The 12686-nt window shown below is 33.4% G+C and overlaps 1 protein-coding gene across 2 annotated transcripts in view; it reads right to left on the minus strand.

Moving 5' to 3' along the window:
- Positions 1 to 12686, minus strand: part of Csnk1g3 (casein kinase 1 gamma 3) — a 103844-nt gene that overhangs the window by 14249 nt on the left and 76909 nt on the right. For both annotated transcript variants that reach the window (XM_026396190.2, XM_026396189.2), the window contains exons 10-11: positions 12263 to 12358; positions 2471 to 2566 (exon numbers count right to left, since the gene is read on the minus strand). In XM_026396190.2, the coding sequence (XP_026251975.1) occupies positions 2471 to 2566; positions 12263 to 12358 (192 nt within the window). The remainder of the gene's footprint in view (positions 1 to 2470; positions 2567 to 12262; positions 12359 to 12686) is intronic.

The following is a 12686-nucleotide window of genomic DNA, read 5'->3' on the forward strand; positions in this document are numbered from 1 at the left end:
GTTAACACTAAACAGCCGGGAATACTTTACAGTGCTGCATTGACAATGATCAGTTCTATGGAATAAAGTGCAGTGGTCAGAGAAGAAAGTCACAGATTCAGAATGGCTTATTTCATTTCATGCTGTTCCTGCTTCTGAGTATCTTGAATCTGCATCACATTTCATTACCAAGTAGCCACCTATTTTTTTTATTGAAATGTCTTTTTTGACAAACAATAAAATATGCCTTTAATATTTATTGAGAACACTTTCTTAAATGTCATATAAGGCCATTGTATTTCTAGAAAAGTCAATCCCTGAATCTTTGTTCAACAGGTAATTTAATGACCATGAAGAATCTCAAAGCGAATTTCTTTCATATTTTTTTACTAGCAAAAAGTTTTCGGGTGCTGGGAAGTGAAGCTTGGTGATGGAGTGTTTGCCTAGCATGTGCAAAGCCTTGGATTTGATTCCCAGCACAGAAAAAAATCTTTATCTCTTCCCTTTAGTAGACAACAAGAGTGGCAAAATACATTGTTTCCCTTTCTGCCTTCATCCATGATCAACAATAATATTCAACTGTAGCAATCATATTAGTTTAGATTTTAGAAACTTTTTCCTCTTATTATTAGTTTTAATTTATAATTTTACTAGCCCAAGTATCATAACATTCCAAATAATTCTAAAAATATGAAGGATATAAATTAAAAAATGAATTCAGTATTTTTGCATTGGGATAATACGCAGGTACTATGCTACTTAGGGTGTTAGTAAATTTTTATTAACTTCTTTAATGTCTATTATATAAGGTCAGTATAATAATATAAAATATATTCATGAAGTCAATAAAAATAGTATATAATTTCTTGTTTTATTTATATGTTTTATGTATTACTATAATTCTAATAAGTAAATTAATCAGTTATTGAATATTAGGATGAGGTTAGATGGAGTCTCTATAAGCAGACAAGTTTTAGAGAGAAATGAGTAGAAACAAGAAAAGTACATTGGAAAAAAAACATGAAGTATGAGCCATAATCAAATTCATTCACCCTTAGATAGTCCGAATGGATACAATGAGCCATTTTTGGGAATCATATAGGAGTAAGAAGAAGTTAAGAAAATAAATTTGCAATAACAGCACAAAAACAGCAGAAAAGATTTCTAACAGTGCCTTAATTATTGCAGATTTTCCTGAACAATGACTAAAACACTTGCTATAATACATACACATGAACCTAGAAATGTGCAAACATATATAGAGACTTACTGGATGCAGTTTTTGTATGTAAATTAAAAATAATTTGTTCAATTAGCTTTTCCAATGATATGAATTGAGGATGTTAAAAAGTTTTACAATTCAGGCTTGCTTGTCTCTGAGTTTTTCACTCTAGACTTTTTTAGAAGTATTCAAATACTTCTATGCAATATTGAAAATTCTACACACTACAAAATTCTATAAAAATAGTTGGTTACATTATTTAAATGACCTTTAAAATTAGCTCTAAAACATGAGTGCTTATAAAATTTAATCATCAAATTATTTTTAGAATTTAAGTAAAGAATAAAATTTGGAGTATAAATTCAACTGATTAAATACATATTAAGAAAAATACGAAATTGATAAACTATAAAGGAAAATTATTCAAGTAGAAATATATCAATAAAAAATAAAAATAGACTCTAAAATGAAATGGATTGAGATAACAAGTGTTGTTTAAATATTCTTTAAGCCAGCATTTAGAATACCTTAAAACAACATTTTAAAAGACATGTGACTCCATTGTCTTTTCCTATTTCTACAATGCACATAAATAATTAAAATTTAGAGGTCATGGGAGGGCAGACTACAGTTGCTGTCCTTAAGTGTATAAAAAAGGGAGAAAAGGAATAAATCATAAATAAAGAACTGCTTTAAATTTGTGTAAAAATCTACACAATTTACTGAGGGTAATAATTATCATGAAAAATTTTTTATCTAAATACAAACAAACTATCCCATTATAAAAATCAGGATCATATTTATTTGACTAGTTAATCACCAAGTATATTCTGATACAAGAATTCTAAAAAGTTCGATATCTAAAAATTAAGTTTGAAGGAGGCAAAATCAATGAATGGGAAAGATATTAAAATGTTCTATTACTTAAAACATTAAGAATTAGCTAATTATTGAAAAATCAAGTTTAACACATATTTCAAGTAATATAGTTCATTTTTCTAATCTGTTATGAGTATGTCTTAAATATTATTGCATGTATTTGCAAAAAATGAATAAAGGCAAAAATCTTAGTATCCCTGGTGGTCTTCCACACTATGTTAATTTGTTGTTGTTTCTATTCTTTTTGTTAAATAACAAAGGAAAAGAATTATTAATAGAATTCAGCAACAAGCTTTCCATTAGGATATGAAATCATGCCACGAGTTCCAAAAAAAAGGGTTAGTTGTATAAATTTGGGGAATAATCACTCATGCAAAAATCAGAAAATACCTGTACCGAGCCACCATGTCTGTCTGCTGCAAGGTGAGCTCTCAAATGGTGGGGATTTGCCTGCTGGGAGTCCCAAGCTGCCCTGTGGTCTGCCGACTGCCATTTATTTAATGCATGTGGCATGCATGGAAGAAGAAAAACCCAATATGTTAAACATCTCATCCTCATAATATATAAAGCAAATGCACAAAAGGAAATTCAAAATACTATTTTGAATCAGGTGCAGTTACCTTTGCATATGGAATGTGGAGAGATTTTTGCTAAATTGTGTAATGATCAATAAAATAAAATAAATCCATAACATTTTAGCAGTAAGAGGACTTTGGGGTCAAAGACTCTATCCTCTAACTTTATAATAAATTTTAATAATCAAGGAAGTAAAAACGGCATGCCCAAGAAAGCATTCCAAATAAATTAGAAGTACAACAAAAGGCCATCCAGTATACTTTCTTAGAGTAGAAGTCCACATTGGTTTTCTCATGAGCAGTTATTTTTAATGATGTAAAAAATAGTTCTTAAAATATAAAAAATAGTTCTGTAATTAAGGTCCTGGAAAATTTTTTCCTCTTGCTTAGTAGTCTATTTCTGATTGTATGAATGATAAGAAAAAACAGAAAAGTTACTTTAAAAATGAGGATAACTATATAAAATGCTATGAGAATATAACAAAATGCTTTTTTAAAAAAACTGACAAATCTACATATATGAATCCTCTTGCTTTTTTTCATCTTATTTTTTTTAATCTGGTTCACATCAAAGAGCCTACTTCTATGAAACAGGCCAAAAGTTCTCAACGTTTTTAGATCCCCTTGCAAATCTATATGCCAATAACCATAGTCTAGTAACAACCTGCTAGTAGAATTAAAAGTAATTTTTTTTAATAGGAGTCAATATTTTTATTTCAGGAAAATGTATACAGCCCTGGAATAAGGAGGGACAAGAATACAATATTTTAGTCCTTACATGTTTGGTTCTGCATTAGTTACTTTGTATGTGCCATCATATTTTGAGATGGATAATATCATCTCCATTTTACAGATGAAGATATTAAACACTGAACACTTTGAAGGTCACAAAACTAACAAGGAGTACATCAGGGATGGCAACTCAGTGCCTATTGCTTTTTCAAAAAATCTACCTAGCTTCTTACCACAATTACATATGTTCTAAAGTCTTCAGTGCACTTTTCTTTTTCACCCAAAGTTAGGAGAACCTTTCCACAAAGTACGAAGTATAACATACTAGAAGAAAGAAGCCCAAGCAAAAGAGTGACCAAAGCAACCATTGGAGTAGAGATGTTAAATTCAAGTAGAATAAATAAATGCGCCGGCACTCAACTTCCTAAATTAAATTATATAGTACAAAATTACTCCATGGCATTAAGTATGTCATCAAAACAATTTATGATGGTTCTATAATGTCCTTTCATTAAACCCTCTAAATTCATAACCAAAATTAAACAGATTCTAATTTTATTTTGAAACAAATTAAATGAAGTCAAATCTAAACAATACGAAAAAATGAAAATGATACTACAAATTTAGACAAATATCTAGGGTAACAGGCAAAATTACAGGGTCATAGAATTCTCTAAAAATGTAATAAAAAGTTATACACCCTTTACTCAGAATAAACAACTACACATACCTAACACTTTATATACAATTGTAAAATCCTAAGATTTACTAAAAATTCCATATGCATAATCTGCATTTTATATATACATAACCTCCCTACATGTAATGCAATGAGGACGGCACATATATAGTTGCCACCCTCAGTGAGCTTATAATCTAACAAATAAGCCATGTCTGAAATATGTAGAAAGCTAACAGTATAAAATATTTAAATTATAATTTAATTTAATAGTAAACAAAGAGTTTCACTTATTATAATACCAAAGAGTTCAAGGGGAGAAATTTAGAGAATAATTAATTATTGAAAGTCTTCCAACTACACTCAAGAAACTGTAGTTCAGAAAACATAAACTCTAAGTCTCAACTTCTGAGCCATTTCTTTCTATTATGGTTTTTAATAAAAGTTACTGTCCTTTAATTTTCATCTCATTTTAACCCTCACTTGAACTTGATGGGATAAAAGATGTAAAAAAAAGTAAAAAAATACAACACACTATCTTTCTCTAAAAAGGTCTGTAAGTTTCTAAATCCTCTTTTACTCAAAGTGAGAGCAAAACTTTTAAACAAAGATAGCTTTCATATACCTTCCATTTACAAAAAAATGAAAAACATTGCTCAAAAATTTCAATGGCTTTCCATTTCCTTAACCAACAAATGTAAATTCCTCAGTTTAAATCAATACTCCATGCCTTTGTCAAACTTATTCTCTGATGCAAACTGGACTCTTTTGGGGCTAGGGTTATTATAGCTCAGTGGTACAGCGCTTACCTAGTACATGTGAGGCACTGGGTTCAATCCTCATCACCTCATAAAAATAAAGATATTGTGTCCATCTATAACTAAAAATATAAAATAAAATAAAAAAAACTTGACGGGGCTGGGGCTGAGTGGCAGAGTGCTTGCCTGGCACATGTGGGGAACTGGGTTTGATCTTTAGCACCACATACAAGAATAAGCAAATAAAAAGGCATGCTGTCCATCTACAATTACAAAAAAAAAAAAAAAAGATTAAAAACTGGACTGTTTGCTATTCTTCAAATTCTATAATTCTATATTTTTAAATTTCTGTTTTTTTAACTGTTAACTCACCTCAAAAGGCCTTTATTCTATTCCATTATTTGCCTTTAACAGTTCCATTCATTTTCAGGTCCATCTCAAAAGCCACCCTTTCCATAAAAATTTTTACAAGATCCCCACATATTCACATACCCCTCCATGGAACTTTATTAATATGTTTCACACAATATAGCTTATTCCTCTTTGAAATGAAGTTATTTGTGCATTTATTACAATAATCATGATAACAGTAATACCAGTCACAAAAGTTGAGATTTACTAAAAGCATATAATAGGAATTAACATTCATTATTTCCATTTTATAGAGGAGGATATTGAGGCTTTGAGAGATTTTACCAGGATCAAGTCACATTTTGGTCTGTTATCAGAGCTCATAACTAAATACTGCTCTAAGGGTCACTTGTTACATCATTTTTAAAGTTTTAAATTTTTTTCATATTTGTATTGGTGTATTATAATCCATCATTTCTTAGAGACTTCTTTACCTCTGCATTTCTAAAGAAATAAGGAGGCCCAAACCAGCCAGCGCGGCACCCTGGTTCACACCAGGCCCAAGTCCCACCCTTCCATCTGTGGGGCAGACACTCACCAGAGCCTATCCTCCAGCACAGAACCGCCTCTTCCTACCAGCAGACTACCACGAGAGCCCAGGACCAGCCCAGAGTACCCACACTAGCCCACTCAGGACCCAGGCTCACAGTAAGCCTGGTCCACTCCTCCACCCATGGGACAGCCAGCCACTGAAGCCCATCCTCTGCCACACGTCTATCCCTTCCAACCAGTAGATTACGTGGGACGTCAAGCCCAGCAGCCCAGATCTACCCACCTGTGTGGGGTCCAGGCTCACAGTAGGCCTGGGTCCACCCCTCCATTGGCAGGCATCCTCCGGAGCCCAGTCTCCAGCACAGGACCACCTCTTCCAACCAGCAGACTACCCCAGGAGCCCAGGCCTGGCCCAGATCTGTCCACAACAGCTTGCACAGGATCCAGGTCCTCGGTAGGTCCGAGTTCACCCCTCACCCACCTTGGAGCCTAAGCCTAACCCACTTCCATCTTAGGATACTGCAGTAACCACCATAGCCTTCCCCATGCAGTAGCCCATAACTTTTTGACAACAGACAGGGCCTAAAAGCAGCTGCATCTCAGAGCAGGCATCCCAAAGGGAGTGTGAGGCCCACCCTTTCAGCCCCATCTCTATAAGACATTGCTTCCATCTTGGGGCACCTTAACTATTATCTCGAGTTACCTCGGCTATTGCCATCACCACCTTTAGATGCATAAATTGAGGGACACCAGCAGGGTCTAGAAGCCCAATATCAAGGTGAGGTACAGACAATCTGCACAGGTACTACAAGAATATAGGGAAGAAACTGTAATATCTCAGATCCACACTGCAAGAAAGGAAGACACATAGATAACATGAAAAAACAGGGGAGGAAAGTACCCCAAACAAATTAGACACTATAATAACAGAACCCATGGACAGCGAAGTTGATGAAATACCAGAGAAGGAATTCAGAAGGTTCATAATTAAAATGATCAGTGAATTAAAGAATGATCACTCCAACATAGAGATAAGAGAGCAAATACAGGTAGCAAAAGATTACTTCAAGAGAGAGATAGAGACTCGGGGAAAAAAAAAAAAACCAGTCAGAAATCCTTGAAATGAAGGATACAATAAATCAAATAAAAAACTCAATAGAAAGCACAACCAACAGATTAGATCACTTGGAAGAAAGAACGTCAGATAATGAAGACAAAGTATACAATATGAAAAATAAAGTTGATCACACAGTGAAGATAGTAAGAAACCATAAACAGAACATCCAAGAATGATGGGACAGCATCAAAAACCCAAATCTAAGAGTTATTGGGATAGAGGAAGGCACAGAGTTTCAAACCAAAGGAATGTACAATCTCTTCAATGAGATAATATCAGAAAATTTCCCAAGCATGAAGAACGAATTGGAAAACCAAATACTAGAGGCTTATAAGACACCAAATGTACAAAATTACAACATATTTACACCAAGGCACATTATAATGAAAATGCCTAGCATACAGCATAAGGAGAGAATCTTAAAAGACGCAAAAGAGAGGAATCAGATCACATATAGGGGAAGATCAATTTGTATCTCAGCAGATTTTTCAACCTAGACCCTCAAAGCCAGGAGATCGTAGAACAACATATACCAAGCTCTGAAAGAAAATGGATGCCAACCAAGAATCTTATATCCAGCAAAACTAAGCTTTAGATTTGATGAAGAAATAAAAACCTTCCATGATAAACAAAAGTTAGAAGAATTTACAATTAGAAAGCTGGCACTACAGAACATCCTCAGTAAAATATTCCAAGAAGAGGAAATGAAAAACAACAATGAAAATCAGTAGAGGGAGGGATTACACTAAAGAAAATCTAACCAGAGGAGAAACGAAGTCACATTAAATAAGAAAAATAAATAAAAATGGCTGGGAATACAAATCATGTCTCAATAAGAACCCTGAATGTTAATGTCCTAAACTCACCAATCAAAAGACATAGACTAGCAGATTGGATCCAAAAAAAAAGACCCAACAATACGCTACCTCCAAGAGACTCATCTCATAGAAAAAGACATTCACAGACTGAAGGTGAAGAGTTGGGTAAAATCATACCACTCAACACGGACTGCAGAAGGAAGCAGGGCTTTCCATCCTCATATTAAATAAAGCCGACTTCAAACTAAAATCAATCAAAAAGGATAAAGAAGGACACTATATACTGCTCCAAGGAACCATACACCAACAAGACTTAACAATTATAAATATATATATATATATATATATATATATATATATATATATATATATATATCCGAAACAATGGAGCATCTATGTTCATCAAACAAACAAGTTCAAGAGTCAAATAAACCACAACACAATAATTTTGGGTGATTTTAACACACCTCTTTCATCACTAGATAGATCTTCCAAACAAAAGCTGAACAAACTAACTACAGAACTCAATAAAACAATCAATAACTTAGATTTAACTGACATATATAGTCTATTTCATCCTTCAACGAGAGAATACACTTTCTTCTCAGTAGCACATGGATCCTTCTCTAAAATAGACCATATAATATGCCACAAAGCAACTCTTAGCAAACATTAAAAAGTAGAGATACTACCCTGCATTCTATCAGACTATAATGGAATGAAATTAGAAATCAATGATAAAATAAGAAATCCACTCCAACACCTGAACTCTAAATAATATGCTACTGAATGAACAATGGGTTACAGAAGACATCAAGAAGGAGATTAAAAAATTTTTAGAGGTGAATGAGAACACAGATACAACATATCGAAATCTCTGGGACACTATGAAAAGCAGTTCTAAGAGGAAAGTTCATTGCATGGAGTTCATTCCTTAAAAGAAGAAAAAATCAAAAAATGACTTAACATTACATCTCAAAGCCCTAGAAAAATAACAACAAATCAACACCAAAAGCAGCAGAAGACAGGAAATAATTAAAATCAGAGATGAAATTGAAACAAAAGAAACAACTGAAAAAAATTGACAGAACAAAAAGTTGGTTCTTTGAAAAAATAAATAAAATTGACAGACCCTTAGCCATGCTAAAAAAGGGGAGAGATAAAACTCAAATCACTAACATACATGATGAAAAAGGAAATATCACAGCAATACAGAAGATAACTATAGAAATACAGAAGATAACTAGAAATTATTTTGAAAACTTGTACTCCAATAAAATAGAAAATGTCAAAGGCATCAACAAATTTTCTAGAGTCATATAATTTGCTCAAATTGAATCAGGATGATATACACAAGTTAAACAGATCAATTTCAAGTAACGAAACAGCAGATGCCATCAAAAGTCTACCAACCAAGTAAAGTCCAGGACTGGACAGATACACAGCCGAGTTCTACAAGATCTTTAAAGAAAAACTAATACCAATACTCTCCAATTTATTTCAGGAAATAGAAAAAGAGGCAGCATTTCTAAACTCATTCTATGAGGCAAATATCACTCTATTCCAAAACCAGGCAAAGACACATCAAAAAAAAAAAAAAGAAAAGAAAACTTCAGACCAATATCTCTAATGAATATAGATAAAAAATTCTCAAATTCTGGCAAATCGTATACAAAAACATATCAAAAAGATTGTGCACTACGATCAAGTGGGATTCATCCCAGAGATGCAAGGTTGGTTCAACATATGGAAATCAGTAAATGTAATTCATCATATCAACAGACTTAAATATAAGAATCATATGATAATCCCAATAGATGCAGAAAAAGCACTTGACAAAATACAGCACCCCTTTATGTTCAAAACACTAGAAAAACTAGGGATAACAGAAACATATCTCAACATCATAAAGGATATCTATGCTAAGCCCCACGCCAACATCATGGCCTGGTTGATGTTGGCAGTCCCTCTAAAAACTAGAACAAGATAGGGATGCCCTCTATCACCACTTCTATTTAACATAGTTCTTGAAACACTGGCCAGAGGAATTAGACAGACAAAAGAAAAAGGGATACACACAGGAAAAGAAGAACTCAAATTAGCACTATTTGCTGATGATGTGATTCTATACCTAGAAGACCCTAAAAGTTCCACCAGAAAACTTCTAGAACTAGTAAATGAATTCAGCAAAGTACCAGGATATAAAATCAACACCCACAAATCAAAGGCATTTCTGTATTTCAGTGACAAATCCTCAGAAAGGGAAACAAGAAAAACTACCCCATTTACAATAGCCTCAAAAAAAAAAAAAAAATACTTGGGAATCAACTTAATGAAAGAGGTGAAAGATCTATATAATAAATATTACAGAACCCTAAAGAGTCAAAGAAGACCTCAGAAGATGAAAAGATCTACCTTGCTCTTGGATAGGCAGAATTAATATTATCAAATGACCATACTTCCAAAAGCACTACACAGATTTAATACAATTCTATCAAAATCAATGACATTCTTCATAGAAATGGAAAAAGCAATCATGAAATTCATCTGAAAAAACAAGATATCCAGAATAGCTAAAGTAATCCTTAGCAGGAAGAGTGAAGCACATGGCATCACTATACCAAACCTATATTACAGAGCAATAGTAACAAAAACAGCATGGTATTGGCACCAAAACAGACTGGTAGACCAATGGTACAGAATAGAGGACACAGAGACTAACCCACAAAATTATAATTATCTTATATTAGACAAAGGTGCCAAAAACATGCATTGGAAAAAAGATAGTCTCTTCAACAAATGGTGCATGGAAAACTGGAAATCCATATGCAACAAAATGAAATTAAACCCATATCTCTCTCCAGGCACAAAACTCAACTCAAAATAGATCAAGGACTTAGGAATAAAACCAGAGACCCTGTGTCTAATAGGATAAAAAGCAGGCCCTAATCTCCATCATGGGGGATTAGGCCCCAACTTCCTTAATAAGACTCGTTTGGCATAAGAATTAAAATCAAGAATCAATAAATGGGATGGGGCTGGGGTTGTGGCTCAGCAGTAGAGTGCTCGCTTGGCATGCATGATGCACTGGGTTTGATCCTCAGTACCACATAAAAATTTAAAAAAATAAATAGATTTTGTGTCCATCTAAAATTTAAAAATAAATATTAAACAATAAATAAATAAATGGGATGGACTCAAACTAAAAAGTTTCTTCTCAGCAAAAGAAACAATCTGTGAGGTGAAGAGAGAGCTTACATCTTGGGAGCCAATCTCTACCCCTCACACATCAGATAAATAGAGGCTAATCTCTAGGGTATATAAAGAACTCAAAAAGTTAAACACCAAAAAAACAAATAACCCAATCAACAACGGGCCAAGGACCTGAACAGATACTTCTCAGAAAAGGATATACAATCAATCAACAAATATATGAAAAAATGTTCATCATCACTAGCAATTAGAGAAATGCAAATCAAAACCACTCTAAGATTTCATCTTATTTCATTCAGAACGGCAACTATTATGAAGACAAACAACAATAAATGTTGGCGAGGATGTGGGGGAAAAGGTATACTCATATACTGCTAGTGGGACTGCAAATTGGGACAGCCAATATGGAAAGCAGTATGGAGATTTCTTGGAAAATTGGGAATGCAACCACCATTTAACCCAGCTGTCCCTCTCCTCGGTCTATACCCAAAGGACTTAAAAACAGCATACTACAGGGACACAGCCACATCAATGTTTATAGCAGCACAATTCACAATAGCTAAACTGTGGAACCAACCTAGATGCCCTTCAATAAATGAATGGATTAAAAAAATGTGGCATACATACAACAATGGAATATTACTCAGCAACAAAAGAGAATAAAACCATGGTATTTGCAGGTAAATGGATGGAGTTAGAGAAGATACTGCTAAGTGAAGTTAGCCAATCCCAAAAAACCAAATACCAAATGTTTTCTCTGATATAAGGAGGCTGATTCATAGTGGGGTAGGGAGATGGAGCATGGGAGGAATAGACAAACTCTAGATAGGGCAGAGGGGTTGGAGGGGAAGGGAATGGGCTTGGGGTTAGAAATGATGGTGGAATGTGATGATCATTATTATCCAAAGTACATGTATGAAGACACAAATTGGTGTGAATATACTTTGTATATAACCAGAGATATGAAAAATTGTGCTGTGTATGTGTAATAAGAATTGTAATGCATTCCATTGTCATAAATTTTAAAAATTAATTTAAAAAATAAGGAAAAAATGCTTTAAACAGCAGAAACTCAGTGAATAATTTATTGAACTAAACTACAGTTAGAAAGATCAAATGGTATTATAATCCATTCCCATAAGATATCAAAAATTTCTATACTAATAGAGTATCAAATATGGCTCAAAACTATATTAAATTTATACCATTAATCAGGAATTTACAATTAAGCATTTTAATATTATTATTAAATTAATACTGAAAATTAGGAGAAATAATTTATCAACCTTCAATGTTTATATGTATAACGTTTTATCTATTGGAGAAAAAGTATGCATTTTAATGTTGAAACAAATTAAGATAAGTATAACTAAAAAGGGCATCAAACCTGATTTTTGGATTGTTGCATCTTATCTCTGTGTTGATGTGCTTCTCTGTTTGATGATAGAGCAGGATCTTGCTGAACTGCTCCCACTGGAGTAGGCTACAACAATAATAACAAATGGTATTGATATAGACTACTTTAGAAATCTCTTTTAAAATCGTTTCTTTAGCCACTTAAAAGGATCAAGAAAAAAATCAAAGGGAACATAAGTACTATTTAATTTTTTTTTTAAATATTTAAATGCAGAGCTGGGGTTGTGGCTCAGTGGTAAAGCACTTGCCAAGCATGTGTGAAGCACTGAGTTCAATCCTCGGTGCCACCAAAAATAAATAAAATATAGGTATTCATGTTCTTCTACAACTAAAAAAAATAAAATAAATACTTCTTAAAATATTAATTTTGGGGGGCTGGGGATATGGCTCAAGTA

Source organism: Urocitellus parryii, chromosome 1, assembly GCF_045843805.1.
Source record: "Urocitellus parryii isolate mUroPar1 chromosome 1, mUroPar1.hap1, whole genome shotgun sequence".
In the NCBI taxonomy this organism is placed as follows: Eukaryota; Metazoa; Chordata; class Mammalia; order Rodentia; family Sciuridae; genus Urocitellus; species Urocitellus parryii.